This window comes from Monodon monoceros, unplaced genomic scaffold, assembly GCF_005190385.1.
Source record: "Monodon monoceros isolate NGI ecotype Baffin Bay Population unplaced genomic scaffold, NGI_Narwhal_1 Super_Scaffold_12, whole genome shotgun sequence".
Lineage (NCBI taxonomy): Eukaryota > Metazoa > Chordata > Mammalia > Artiodactyla > Monodontidae > Monodon > Monodon monoceros.
In genome coordinates, this window is record NW_021703768.1 from 98,316,315 (window position 1) to 98,331,287 (window position 14,973).

General features: G+C 34.1%; 1 protein-coding gene across 5 annotated transcripts in view; it reads left to right on the forward strand.

Moving 5' to 3' along the window:
• DMXL1 (Dmx like 1) overlaps nt 1-14,973 on the forward strand; it is a 130,782-nt gene that overhangs the window by 5,336 nt on the left and 110,473 nt on the right. For 4 of the 5 annotated variants that reach the window (XR_003792589.1, XM_029216002.1, XM_029216003.1 and 1 more), the window contains exons 2-4: nt 8,178-8,303; nt 11,392-11,463; nt 14,282-14,360. Coding sequence is in view for 3 of the 5 variants with exons in the window: in XM_029216002.1 (XP_029071835.1) it covers nt 8,178-8,303; nt 11,392-11,463; nt 14,282-14,360 (277 nt within the window). In the remaining 2 variants the exon portion in view is untranslated. Of the gene's footprint in view, nt 1-8,177; nt 8,304-11,391; nt 11,464-14,281; nt 14,361-14,973 lie in introns of those variants that run through there. The other variant, XM_029216004.1, reaches the window with a different exon arrangement.

Consider the following 14,973-nt stretch of genomic DNA (forward strand, 5'->3'; position numbering starts at 1 on the left):
TGACTTCACTTAGTATGATATTCTCTAGGTCCATTCATGTCACTGCAAATGGCAATATTTCATTCTTTTTTATGTCTGAGTAATAGTCCTTTGTATATATGTACCACATCATTATCCATTCATCTGTTGATGGACACTTAGGTTGCTTCCATGTCTTGGCTGTTGTAAATAGTGCCGCTATGAACTTTGGGTGCAGAGCCCATTTTGAATTAAAGTTTGTTTTCGTGTATTTCCATGCTTATTAACTCATCATGTTGTATAAACTCTAGAGATTGAATTAATTTTAATAATATATTAAAAATATCCATAAGAAGATATGTTTATTTCAAGTGATTTTTGCATGATATCCAGTTTGGATTTTCTGTACAGATTCATCTCTCTATTTTTTTCCCCCAAGCTCTATTGACATACAGTTTACATGAAAATTGTGTAAGTTTAAGGTGTGCAGTGTGATGATTTGATACACATATATAGTGTGAAATCTTTACCACAATAAGGTTAGTTAACATATCTTTTAACTCACATAATTACCATTTTGTTGTTGTTATGATGAGAACATTAAAGCTTAATTCTAATAGCAACTTGCAACTGTACAATACAATATTGTTAACTATAGTCACCATGCCGTACATTAGATCCCTGGAACTTATTCATCTTATAACTGGAAGTTTGTATCCTTTGACCAACATCTCCCATTTCCCCCATCCATAGCCCCTGGCAACCACCGTTCTATTCTGTTAGTACAATGTTCCTATTAGTACAATGTTTTTAGATTCCACATATAAGTGGAATACATTATTTGTCTTTCTCTGTCTGACTTAGCATAATGCCTGCAAGGTTGTCACAAGTGGCAGAATTTTCTTCTTTTTTATGACTGAATAATATTCTTTTGTGTTTGTGTGTGTGTAAAACATATTTTCTTTATCCATTCATTCACTGATGGACACTTAGGTTGTTTCCATATCTTGGCTATTGTGAACAATGCTGAAATGAATATGGGAGTGCAGATATCTCTTACAGAGATTTCATCATCTTTGGATATAATCCTAGAAGTTGGATTGGTGGAATATATGGTAGTTCTGCTTTTAATTTTTTCAGGACTCTTCCATACTGTTTTTTACAGTGGCTGTGCCAATCTACATTCACCAAGAGTGCACAAAGATTCCCTTTCTTCACATCTTCACCAACACTTTTATCTTTTTGTTGATAGCATCCTAATGGATATGAAGTGATATCTCATCCAGTTTTGATTGGCATTTCCCTGATGAGTAGTGATGTTGAACATCTCTTCATGTACCTGTTGGACATTTGTACATCTTCTTTGGAAAAATGTCTGAGCCTTCTACCCATTTTTAATTGGATTGTTCATTTCTGGTAATGAGTTATATGAGTTCCTTATGTATTTTAGGTATTAACTTTTTTTTTTTTTTTTTTTGCGGTATGCAGGCCTCTCACTGTTGTGGCCTCTCCCGTTGCGGAGCACAGGCTCCGAATGCGCAGGCTCAGTAGCCATGGCTCACGGGCCTAGCCGCTCCACGGCATGTGGGATCTTCCCGGACCGGGGCACGAACCCGTGTCCCCTGCATCAGCAGGCAGACTCTCAACCACTGCACCACCAGGGAAGCCCTAGATATTAACTTTTTATCAGATAAGGTTTGCAAATATTTTCTCCCATTTTTAGGTGGCCTTTTCATTTTGTTGGTGGTTTCTTTTGCTGTGCAGAAGCTTTTCAGTTTAATGTAGTCTTACTTATTTATTACTGCTTTTGTTGCTTGTGCTTTTGGTGTCCAAAAAATCATCACTAATTGTCAAGGGCCTTTTCGCCTATGTTTTGTTCTAGGAGTTTTGTGGTTTCAGGTTTTAGGTTTAAGTTTTTAATCCATTTTTGAGTTGATTTCTGCGTGTAATGTAAGACAAGGGTCCGATTTTATTCTTTTGTATGTGGATGTACAGTTTTCCCAGCATCAATTTATGGAAGAAACTGTCTTTTCTCTGTTGTATATTCTTGGCACCTTTGTCAAAGATTAGTTGACCATATATGTGTGGGTTATGTCTGGGCTCATGATTCTGTTCCTTTGGCCTATGTGTCTGTTTTTATGCCAATACCATACTGTTTTGATTTTTATAGCTTTGCAACATAGTTTGAAATAAGGAAATGTGATGGTTCCAGCTTAGTTTTTCTTTAAGATTGCTTTGGCTATTTGGGGTCTTCTGTGGTTCCATGTGAATTTTAGGATTTTTTTTTTTCCCTATGTGAAAAATGCCACTGGAATTTTGATAGAGAGATTACATTGAATCTATAGATGGTTTTGTGTCGTATGGACATTTCAACAATATTAATTCTTCCAGTCCAAGAACAGAAGATGTCTTTTCATTTATTTGTGTTGTCAGCTTCTTTAATCAATGTCTTACAGTTTTCTGTGTACAAGACTTTTCACCTTGGTTACATTTACTCTTAAGTATTTTATTCTTTTTGATACTATTGTAAATTGGATTTTCTTAATTTCTTTTTTGAATAGTTTATTGTTAGCATATAGAAATGCAGTTGATTTTTGTATGTTGATTTTGTATTCTGCAGTTTTGCTGAGTTCATTTCTTAGTTCTAACAGTTTTTTGGTGGAATCTTTAGGGTTTCTATATGTAATATCTTGTCTTCTGCAAACAGACAATTTTACATCTTCCTTTCTGATTCGAATGCCTTTTATTTCTTTTTCTTGCCTAATTGCTCTGGCTAGGACTTCCAATATTATGTTGAATAGAATTGGTGGGAGTGTGTGCATCCTTGTCTTTTTCCTGATCTTAGAGGAAAGCTTTTAGCTTTTTATCATTGAGTATATTAGCTATAAGCTTGTCATATATGGCCTTTATGGAACCTTCCTTGCATCCCAGGGGTAAATCCCACTTGATTATGGTATAAGATCTTTTTAATGTGCTCTTGAAATCAGTTTGCTAGTATTTTGTTCAAGATTTTTGCATCTATATTCTTCAGGGAAATTGGTCTGTAATTTTCTTTTCTTATAGTGCCTTGTGTAGCTTTGGTATAACGGTAATGTTGACCTTGTTAAATGGCCTCTTCAGTTTTTTGGAAGGGTTTGAGAAGGATTGGTGTTAATTATTCTTTAAATGTTTGGTAGAACTCACTGGTAAAGCCAACTGGTCCTGGGCTTTTATTTGTTGGGATGTTTTGATTACCTTATCAATTAGTGTATTATATTTTCTCAGTTTTCTAAAAGAATAAATATTGATAGTGATAACCCACACAAACTAAAGCTCTTGGGGAGGGAGAAGCTAGGGTGGTTATCCTCAGTATTTTCTTAAGTGTACAAAGGATTACTGAAACCAGAGAGTTTGAGAACCATTGCTTTATGGTATTCCATTGTATGATTATACTGCAGTTTTTTTTAAAAATTTTTTTTTTACATTGGGGTACAGTTGATTAACAATGTTGTGTTAGTTTCAGGTGTACAACAAAGTGATTCAGTTATAAGTATCTATTCTTTTTCAAATTGTTCTCCCAATTAGGTTGTTACAGAATATTGAGCAGAGTTCCCTGTGTTATACAGTAGGTCCTTGGTGGCTATCCATTTAAAATATATATACTACAGTTTATTTATGCATTCTATTATATGTTTGAGTTGGTTCTACTTTGGAGCTTTTATGAATAGCTATGAATGTTCTTGTACATGTCTCTTAGTGTACATATAGACACATTTCTGTTGGGTATAAACTTAGAGGTAGAATTGCTGGATCATTGAGTGTGCCTGTGTTTAGCTTTCCAAAGTAGTGGGACCATTTTATTTTACATTCGTATCAGCAGTTATGGGAATTCTGGTTGCTTTACATCCAAAGAAGTCATTTTTAATTATAGGAAGAAATTAGGGGACAGTTATTAAATTCACATCATGTTTATTTATAAGGCATTCTATGGCAGCATAGCAGAAGGAGGAAGAGCATGTTCTTTCCCATTAGTTATAACTTGCTTTCAGTCTCATTTGTGTCTGATACTAGCTCTGAGACTTGAGCCAATTACTCAATCTAAGTTCGAGCTTCCTTATCAGTAAAATGGATTGATTATAGTAAATATCTCACAGGATTTGTTGTGAGGATTAAATGGGATACCAGTGAAAAGCACTTAGCATTTGGCCCTGTCAAGAAGAAAAAATAGGCTCAGATGACTACAGTGAATGAAAGATAGAGGAAAGCACAAAAAAGTGCCCCCCTCCCCGCCCCCATCTCTTTTTCTGGCTGTTTATTTGTATCCTTTATCACACTGGTAAGCATAAGTGTTTCCCGAGTTCTTCGCACTGTTTTAGCAAATAAATCCAAGGGGGAAGAGGTCATGGGAACCTTTGTCTGGGACAGAAGTTGTGGGTAATCTGAGGACCTCCTACTTGTGATTAGCATCTGAAGTGGAGGGCAGTCTCAGTTAAGGCTGAGCCCTTAACTTGTGGGATCTGATGCTATCTCCAGGCAGATAGTGTCAGGACTGAGTTAAATTGTAGGATACTCAGTTGGTGTCACATAATTGCTTGCTTGGTGTGGTTAACCCCCCCCCCACATCTGTTGTCAGAAGTGTTGTGAATGTGGTAATAATGTGAGAGCAAAGGAGAAACACGGAAGACTAGTTTTTTCCTTCTCACTCTCCAAGGCTGCAAACATATAGTCAAATTCTGTGTTCATAAGTTACTTAGTTCCTTCCTGCCTTCTTTCTTTCAGTGTAGATATAGTATTTGTTTGAAATGTACTTAGTTCCTTTGTTTCACCTCCCCCCCATTCTGACTGATTTAAATCAATTTTTTGAATATGTATGATGTTAACGTGTTTCAAAAGTCATAACTAGTGTCCACTGGTAGATGAATGGATAAAGGGGTGTGTGTGTGTGTGTGTGTGTGTGTGTGTGTGTGTGTGTGTGTATATACATGTGTACACACACAGTAGAATATTACTCAGCCATAAAAAAAGAATGGAATCTTGCCATTTGTGACAATATGTGTGGACCTGGAGGGTATTATGCTAAGTGAAGTAAGTCAGACAAAGACAAATACCATATGATTTCACTTATATGTGGAATCTAAAAAACAAAACAAATGAACAAACAGCAGAACAGTAACAGACTCATAGATACAGAGGACAAATGTGGTTGCCAGAGCAGAGGGAAGGGGGAGGTGGGAGTGATAAGTGAAATAGGTAAGGGAGATTAAGAAATAGAAACTTCCAGTTACAAAATAAATGAGTCATGGGCATTAAATGTACAGCATGGGGAATATAGTCAATACTGTAATACCTTTGTATGGTGACACATAATAACTAGACTTAATGATGATCACTTTATAATGTATGGAAATGTAGAATCACGGTGTTGTGCACCTGGAACTAACAGAGTGCTGTAGGTCAGTTATACTTCAATTTTAAAAAGAAGTTGTAAGTATATAAAAAGTTATACTCAGAAGTGTTATTCTTTGCTTCCACTTCATCTTCTCCCCTTTTGTAGGTATCCAACTTCAATTTTCCCTAGTTTTATTCTCCCTTTGTTCCTTTTTGTAGCAAGCCAGGTACATGTGTTTTATTTTCCTTGTTCCTTACACACAAAAAATTGCCATATATGCTCTTTGCTACTTTTTTTTTTTCCACTTTATAAAATCCCTTAGAAATCACTCTAAGTCAGTTCATAGATTTGTTCCTCATTCTTTTTATAGCTGTTTAATACTCCATCGTGGCTATGTACCACAGTTTATTCAACCAGTATTCTGTGCACAGCAGGATTTTTAAGGAGATGTTTACACATTCTTGAAAATGATTCAGAAATAGAACAAAGCACAAATAGAGTTTGAGTCTTTAATGCATTTTATATTTAATTAATTATACAGTCAAATAAACTATAAAAATTAAAATTCTGTAGTCAAGAAAACCAGGAGGTTTTCTTATTATAAGCCCCAAGGATAATAGTCAACTGATGAAGTGTGAACTGCAGTTCGTTATATTTGTTCTTTGTTTTTTCCCCATTTACCAGTTTATTGCCATCCATTAGTTATAACTCTGAAAGAAGAAAGTGAGGACTAAATGACAGAGATATTCCAGATGAAGATCAATAATTTTTATTCAATTTAAAGTTTACCAAAACTAGGGATAGATAGCTTTGCACCTTCTAGTGCCGTCACTAAGGAAAAATTAACTGACAGGCAGTGATAGTATAATAGCAGCAGCAAAAGAACAAGGGTAATCCAGAACTGGATAAGTCTTTGAATGATCAAGGTTCATTTGTATTATAAGTTGGCATCTTTCTATAGGGATAGATGTTTATTTCTGAGGTAACTTTGCATTTATCAAGTTTATAAATGTTTAATACTTGTTGAATTAAACAGTAATTTTGTGAGGTACTTCAGGATTCATGTAGACTTAATTCAGGAAAACTTAGAGTCCTGATTGACAAAAATAGGTGCAACACAATATCTGTAAGTAGATATATAATTGCAGGTAAACAAAAAGAAGGCAAAGTTATGAACACATTTTAAAATATATATATATATTCTAGTTAATGGAAACTGAAAAAATTTTGTTTAGTGAGGAGGAAATCTACATTGTAAACATTCCAAATTTAATACAGTATTTTGGTAAACAGTGACAATCAGTATTTTATCAAAATTCAATATTCAGGAGAAAATCAGTTTCTAAAATATTAAGGTATTTTAGAGTATTGTTAATGACATTTTTCATAAATTAGTTTTTGGAATTTATTCTGGCTGTTAGTCTTGTGACAAGCCTTATGATCCTATTGTGGATATTTATACCTAGGTGAGCAGACCATCATGAGGTTTTTTGTTTGTTTACTGAGCCAGTTTTTTCCGCTGTGTGGCACTAGTAGAAACAGACTTGATTTCCCCTAATTCCTTTTAGGAAAATTCCAGACAAGCATGCTTAACTAGGGAAGTTCCTGTTCTGACATCAAAATAGCACTAGATCAAAAATCAAGAGATCAGAGTTCTCAAGCCCACTCTGCCACTAAGAAGTTGTCGGCCAATTTAGGCCTCATTTTCTTGTTGGTAATGTGAGCAAATTTATTTGTATGTTCTTTCAAGTCCCTTTTCTAATATTTTTTGGTAGCTTGTACAGAACCATTTTGGCTTTGGTAGGAATTACGGTCATGAAGTATATATTAAGTATAATATTTTTTACATTAAGTAAGGTGTATGTATATGTGCAAAAGTGATGAGAAAGTAAAGAATTACTAAAATTTTAAGAACTTAGGATGGAAAGCAGTTTGTGATAGATATTTTATTTTCAGAATTATGCTGCATGTAAATTCTAGGACGACAGCCATGTACTCTTAAATGGAAGAAACTCCTGTGATCTAAGAGCAGAGAACAAGATAAACTTGAACCCTACCTTTTCGTCTTGGACCTTAACTTGTAGTAATGGAAATGGATAACAAGCAAGATATTTACAAATCGTGATATATGCTATGAAGAAGAAAAAGAGTAGTGTGATGGAAAGTAATTAGGGGAGGGGGGAAGAATATTGATCAATATGAGTATATTCAGGAACTGAGACATGAATGTTGGAAAGAAGCTAGTTAGACAAAGACCAGGCAGTTAGAAGGAAGGTAAACCACCTTGAGGTGAAAAAAGATTGTTACGCCCAAGAAACAGAAAGAAGGGCAATGTAAGGGCAGGAGCCAATTGAGGGAATGAAAGAGTAGCTTGAGATGGATTTGGGGAATTAGGACAATCATTTAGGGCATTGACATTGGTAAGAAGTTGAGATTTTATTCCAAGTGCGATGAGGAAACTATTGAAGGGAAAATTACTTGGTGTAATAAACATTTTTAAAAGATCACTCTTGTCTGTGTGTGGAAAGGAATTAGAGGGAAGCAAGAATGGAAGCAGTCAGAGTATAAACAATAATGTAGGAGAGAGATTATGGTAGTTTAGATAAGGGCAGTAGCATTCAGTGGAGATGGAAAAAGTGAAAGGAATTGGTATATATTTTGCAGAAAGGACTGACTGATGGGACTATATATGGGAGGTAAGGGGAATATTCTCAAATAATAAAGATTTTTAAAAATATTTAAAATTAGTCTGTTAAAACAATATTTAACGCCAGTGTTCTACATGATAAATATTTTCTTGACAACTTTATCATTTTTATTTTACTTTGTTCATTTTTTTGTTTGTTTTTAGGCTTATGCCTCTGGATGTGACATTGTTATACTGGGAAGTGATTTTGAAAGACTGCAAATAATCCCAGGAGCTAAACATGGAAATATTCAAGTAGGATGTGTAGATTGTTCAATGCAACAAGGCAAGGTTTGTAATCTTGTGGTGATATGAGATTTGTTTTGAATATGATTTTTGTAAGTATAGTCTCTGAAGTATCTATTTCCTATTGAATTAGAGACTTGCTGTGTTTCCAAGACAATGTAGCTACAGATTTCTTTGGCTCTCTAAGATGCACTCTAGAGAACAAAATTCCTGACTCAGATGTATCTTAGAGATTGTCAGGAATTCTGTTCTCATATAATCTTGAAATATAGCATAGTTTTCTCCATGAATTGACAAACAAATGTAATATTACCTGTAGAATAGGTGTAAAGCTCACTTATTTAAAAATTGATTGGATTGAGGGAAAGGAATGACAATAAACTTCAGTCTATTTAGAAATAAACCCTGAAAAGAAATTGTTGTTAGAGTCCTTTTTTGTCTGTAAACAGGTAGTTATCTCCTTGTAACTTCTAGAAAAACTTTGTACAAAAATGAACATAAATTGATAATTTTTTAAATAATTTATTCCAAGTCTATAAGAAAAATGAAAAATTTAATTTGAACTTCTGTTTACACATGGAAAGTATAAAGTTACCTTGAAAGTAAAAAAGCAACAAAAACAAAAGAAACAGGGCATGGGCTTCCCTGGTGGCGCAGTGGTTGAGAGTTCCGCCTGCCAATGCAGGGGACGTTGGTTCGTGCCCCAGTCTGGGAAGATCCCACATGCAGCGCGGAGCGGCTGAGCCTGTGAGCCATGGCCGCTGAGCCTGCGCATCTGGAGCCTGTGCTCCGCAACGGGAGAGGCCACAACAGTGAAAGGCCCGCGTACCGCAAAAAAAAAAAAAAAAAGAAAAAAAAAAAAGAAACAGGGCATATGATTTAACATCAGGTTAAATACAGTTCTGTATAGTATCAGAGTTGGGAGAGTTATAACTTATAGGCAGTATAGTGTATAGCTTAATATAGCACCATATAGGCATAGATGACCAGGCCTAGGTACAGTTGCAGCTAGACTAGGCTGAACTTTGCAAATTTAATTTTTTTGGTAGATACTTAATTCATGTATATTGTTTGTGATTCTACCAGAACATTTTGTGTGAGAAATCAAAATGGGCCCAACCTTATTTTTTTTAATGTAATCATTCCTAATAAGGCTGCCATTCTGAAAAGTTACTTCTTGGGACCTAGTTTAAAGATACTCGTAACAAAGGAGTTTCAACTCTTGTAGTCTTTGCCTACTTTTTGGACTACTGTTCTTTTTGTTATTCCTGTGTTCCTTCCTTTTAGTAGAGTTACAGGTATCTCATCTGTCTTTCTTTTGTTCATGCCTTTCATTCTCACTGTACTACGAAAGTGATTTTTATTATGGAATGCTAAAAATCCTTGAGACTTTTTTCCCTTTCTCTTCATGTTTGTTTGATCTCGTAGCTCTGTAGTTCTGTAATCTTGATTGTATATAAAAACTTACTTAAACCATTTAGATTCACATAGGGCTTGTTAATGTTGGAAATCTAATTTTAGAAATTTTCAATATGAGTTATCTTTTAATCTATATTACATGAAATCCAGGTTAGAATGAAGAGGTCATTTGGTTTTATAATTATTCTAATAAAGGGTAAATTTCCTTTGTTTCACAGATAACAGTATACTCAAACGATTCCTTAAGGTATCAAGATGAAAATTTGTAGATTTTGGTACTTGGGATTTCTGTTTACCTTTTAGAAGGAAATGCTTCTTGATACCATAGGCATCAATATTTTATCATTACTGTTTTTTTATTTGTAGTACTACCAGATTAATTTTCCTAAGAAAATTCATCTGCATTTGACTTGTTATTCATTTGCTTAAAACCATTCTTAGTTTCCCATGAACTTAGAAAAGTTCAAATTGTTCACCTTGGTTTGAGACCTTATTTAACCCACTCACACTTGCCTTTTTGGCCTCATGTCCATTATTTCTCTCTTCTACCTGGGCTGGTGCTCAGTCACCTCCCAACATACTTTACCTCTTTTAATATTTACACTCGTGGGGACTTCCTTGGTAGTCCAGTGGTTAAGACTCCACACACCCAATGCAGGGGCCCCAGGTGCAATCCCTGGTCAGGGAACTAGATCCTGCATGCGGCAACGAAGATTTCACGTGCCGCAACTACGACCCGGAGCAGCCAAATAAATAAATATTAAAAAAAAATATGTACACTTGTGTTCATACTATGCCCTATTTCTAAAATTGAACACTCACTGCAGTTTGAAATTCTATCCACATTTAAAGGCGCAAACTAAATACTCCCAGGTGAAGTCAGTGCAGATGATTTCTACCTTCTAAGATCTCCTCAGAACACTTTAAAATATCCATTGAAAGTTTTTTTTCCATATGTATGTTACATCCTCATTTCTTACTGTCTTCACTAGATTATATGTTCTTATTTTTATCCCTGATCATTCATTCTATCTATATATCTGTCTGATTTTTGATGTTTTAATATTCTTCATTTGTGACTCACTCAAGCTATAGTAGTAGCTACCTTATAAAACAGAGCCAGCAAGGGTTATGCTTCATTGATTTAAGAGTAAATATTTGAAAGGTACTCAAATAAAATAGAATATTGAAAAAATATACTCCTTAGAGAGTTTACAAAGGAATAGATCTAAGTTTTACTTCTAAAAAGTTAAATATACACTGACAGAATTCTGAACTTTGAAGACAGATAACCTAAAAACTTGATTTTTAAGTCACGTCAAATTCCATACTTGACAAGGAATACATCAATACATTTTCTTCTGTGAGGAAGGGAATTAACATTTACTATGCATCTTATATAGATAATTCTTTACCAGATGCTTTACAAATGTTATTTCAACCCTCAAAATAATCCTATTAGGAAGATAGTATTATATATACTGTAAATATAGATAGAAACTAAGGTTCAGAGAGCTTAACTTGCCGGTACACAGTGACAGCACTGGAATTCTGATCCAGATATGGTAGTCCCCAAAATTGACATTCTCAAGTATTGGTGAAAGAAATTTTGTGTTGGGTATTTTTTAAGTTATACTGTAAATTTCTTTTGTCCTTTTGATTCATAAGTAAGTTAACATATCCATAAGTTTTCTTTCTTTTTTCTTTTTAATAGATTGCAGCATCCTATGGAAATGTTGTATCTGTTTTTGAACCAGTTAACCTACCGAAGCAAAAGAAAAATTTGGTCAGTAATTCATCTTTTTCTCTTAGAAATGAAAATGTGTTGTGTATTAAAAGATACCATTTTTAAGAGTACAAAATTAGAGTGATCGCATAAATCAGTATAAATTATACACTGTAATTAAAGACAACATGTTAAATGCCACTTCCTTATTAAAGATGTATGTTTCATTGAAGTAGAATTAAACTAAATTGTGCATATGAATTATCTTGAAATGCTTTTCGTTTTTTCCATCTATCATTTTTTTCGTTTATTAAGTATTTGAAGAGTCAACAACTTGAAACTTGTCAGTTACTTTATTGCTAGTGGCAAACATCATTGTCCAGTCATATGTGGCACTTGTTCTTTGTTTCTGTGATCTACTTTTAGGTAGTTTTTCTGCTTTATATATTTTGTTCTTAAAGTGACATGTTTTAATTGCAAAGTCTTAACCTACCCCTTGAACTTACTTTCTTGCACTTATTATATCATGTAATAATTGTTAGCAGGTCAGTGAATTTTTTTTTAATAAAGAAACTATATTCAGAAATAGTTCCTGAGAGTTGGTTAAAACTTTATAATTTATAAATATTGAGGTTATGTAGTAGATTTCTTGGGTGTTTAGATGCTCTTAAAGATAACAGTCAGAACAGGCTGTTTTATCCATTTCTACTGAAGGTTAAGCTAGTGATTTGAACCATGTGGAAGAAGATCAGCATGGTGTGGTCTAAAGAGCATTGTAGTAGGAGTCATAGGACTGGTTTATTTCTCTGCTGCTCTGTAGCTATTGAAATTAAGCAGGTCAACCTTAAGAGGCTCTTTGCTCAATTCCGAAATTGGTTAATGTTTGTTTATTTTTGATGTCAAAGACTGTGGAAATGTGTTAAATGTAAAGAATTAAACAGTGTGTCAACAATAGATTTATCTTATATATCTTTTAATAGCTTTCATTTCATTTTCACTTAGCTCATTAGTATCTTACAAATTCCTTCTGACTTAGTTGGGCAGCTGTTATTTCTTTTTTATAAATAAGGCAACAGAGACCCCAAAATAAGTGACTTGAGCAATGAAACAGCTATTGAGCCCCAGAATTAAGAGAGAAACTAGTTGTCTTGATTCCTGGGTGTGAGCATTCTTTTTCCTTACCTTGTGTTAATGAAAAATATTTTCTCTGGGTTAATTGATATCCATTTTAAAATTTCATGGAAGGAGAGTCCACAATTCTCTCCTCATTTCTATTTGTGTTTATATATTACCTAATGAATCCAGTGTTAGAGGCTCTCACACCCTTATGAGTTAGTAACTGATAGCACTAAAAACAAATTTTAAAGGTGGTTGCTCCATCCAAAACACTGTATTTCAAATAATACTCAATAAGTATTTGTTGAATGAAATAGCTGACTTTAAAAAAAAAAATCAGTTTGTTATGTTAAAATGCCTTTATTGATAAGGGTAGAATTGAGAATTTCAGGTTTTGCCCATTTTCTCTTGTACTAATTATAATTGTTTAATATAATAGTGTAAAAAATTCAATAAGAAGAGGCTTGTTTATTGGTAGGCAGCACTGACTTTGCAGAGAGGGTGAAAAAAAAGCCTGATGAATAAAGGGAAAACTGGATCAAATGGAAAAATCATAAACTTGGAAGATGCACAAAATCTTGAATTCCAGGATATAGTCTCAGAGAATCCTTAGAGCCTCATAAAAAATATTATATTCTTTTATTTGTACATTCTGGAATATTCTTTTAAGATGGTGGTTCTTCACAAGAGGTACACTTCAGAATCACTAGTTGATATGTGTGTCCATATCCTGCCCTGAGGAATTCTAAATGTGTAGGTGTGGGATTGTGCCTGTGTGCTTGTACATCTAGATCTAGAGGGAGTTCTGATGTGTGCTGTGATTGAGAGCCATTCCTGCAGGATAGTGTTTCATAAAAGCATATTCTGCAGGCCACCTGTATCAGAATCACCTAGAGATGTTGGTTTAAAGTACAGATTTCCTGTGCCCAGTTCTGGACCTTTTGAATCTGAACCTTTGGGCATGGGTCTTGAGCATTTGAATTTTTAATAAACATCTTAGGGTGTTTTCATACTAAAGTATGGGAACGACTACATTAAGATAGTGTTTATGGATCTCAATGTATTAGAGGTTAGAGAAGTCAACTTAGTAGGCCACAACCTGAATTTAAAAGAAAATGGAATATAATACAAAATGTTAAGAGTGCATCACATGTATTAAGGGTGAACTTAGATTGCATTTATGTGTGTGTATGTGTGTTTGTTCTGGGTTATAGTGCAACATGTATTTCTTACTGGTTTGCAGGTTAAAAAAGTTTGAAAAATATTGCTTTAAGGAATGAAAAGCCCTTAAATTATGTAATGTAAGGGAAGTGTTAACATCTCTTATTCTGAATTTTCACACATAACCGTACGCCCTCAGGTGAAGATGAAACTTTATAGAGGAGGAATCCTCAAATAGCAGACACATATTTAAAATTAAACCTTTGTAACTATAATAATAATAAAGTAATAATTATAACTTTAAAAGGCTGAGGTTAATATATATGTTGTCCTAGTTGGCAGATACTTATTGGTTGTTTAAATATACTAAAGACAGGCTTTTGGACTTCTAGGAATGGATGTTCTGTCACTGATCTCCTCCATCACATATTCCTTATTTTTCTTGACAAGCTGAACATTTTATTCTTTTTAAGTATGACTACATGGTCAGTTATACCTAAAAAAAATGAGTACATGTATTGTTAAAAATAATTAGTGTCAGTATATACATTTGACAGAAAAGATGCCAATAATTATTGACTAAATGACTTTTTAATTTTAGGAATTATATAGTCAGTGGCAGAAAAGTGGCCAATTTTTTCTGGACTCAATAGCACACAATATAACTTGGGATCCTGCAGGTAAGAATACAAGAAGAATTAACTGAAGTGAAATAACACTTGTCTAGGCTATTGCTTTTTTTTCTTACTTTCATGTATTTCAGTTCTGCTTTGTGTGAAATGGTGGGGAACACAAAAGTAAGTAAAACAGGTTGTGCTATTTTAGAGCTTATACTGAAATGAGGAAAATATGCACCATAATAGTGTCCAGCTATTGTAGGAATACCTGTTGTTTTGGGAAGGAGACACTGATTCTTTGTGGGGAATCAAAGTTCCATTGCAGAGGAGCCTTTTGCCATGAGAGTAGATAGATTTTGACAATGAAGGTGGGGATAGGTTGAGGAAGGAAAAAAGAAGTGAATTCTAAGAAGAGATAATGTGTATATGTGTCAGTTATCTATTTCTGCATTAAAAAATCATCCTAAAGTCATTTTTGCCAATTTACCAGAGTGAGCAAAGAGGAACAAAGAAAGAAAGCATAAGATATATTCTAGTAATGGTTAGTACTTCATTGAGGCTGGAGTGAGTCTGGTGATAAGATAAGAATACAGCATATATGGAAAGCCTTTACAGTCATGTGAAGAATTAAAGAATTTTAATTTAATTCCTTTTAATTGTATAAAATGTATAGGTT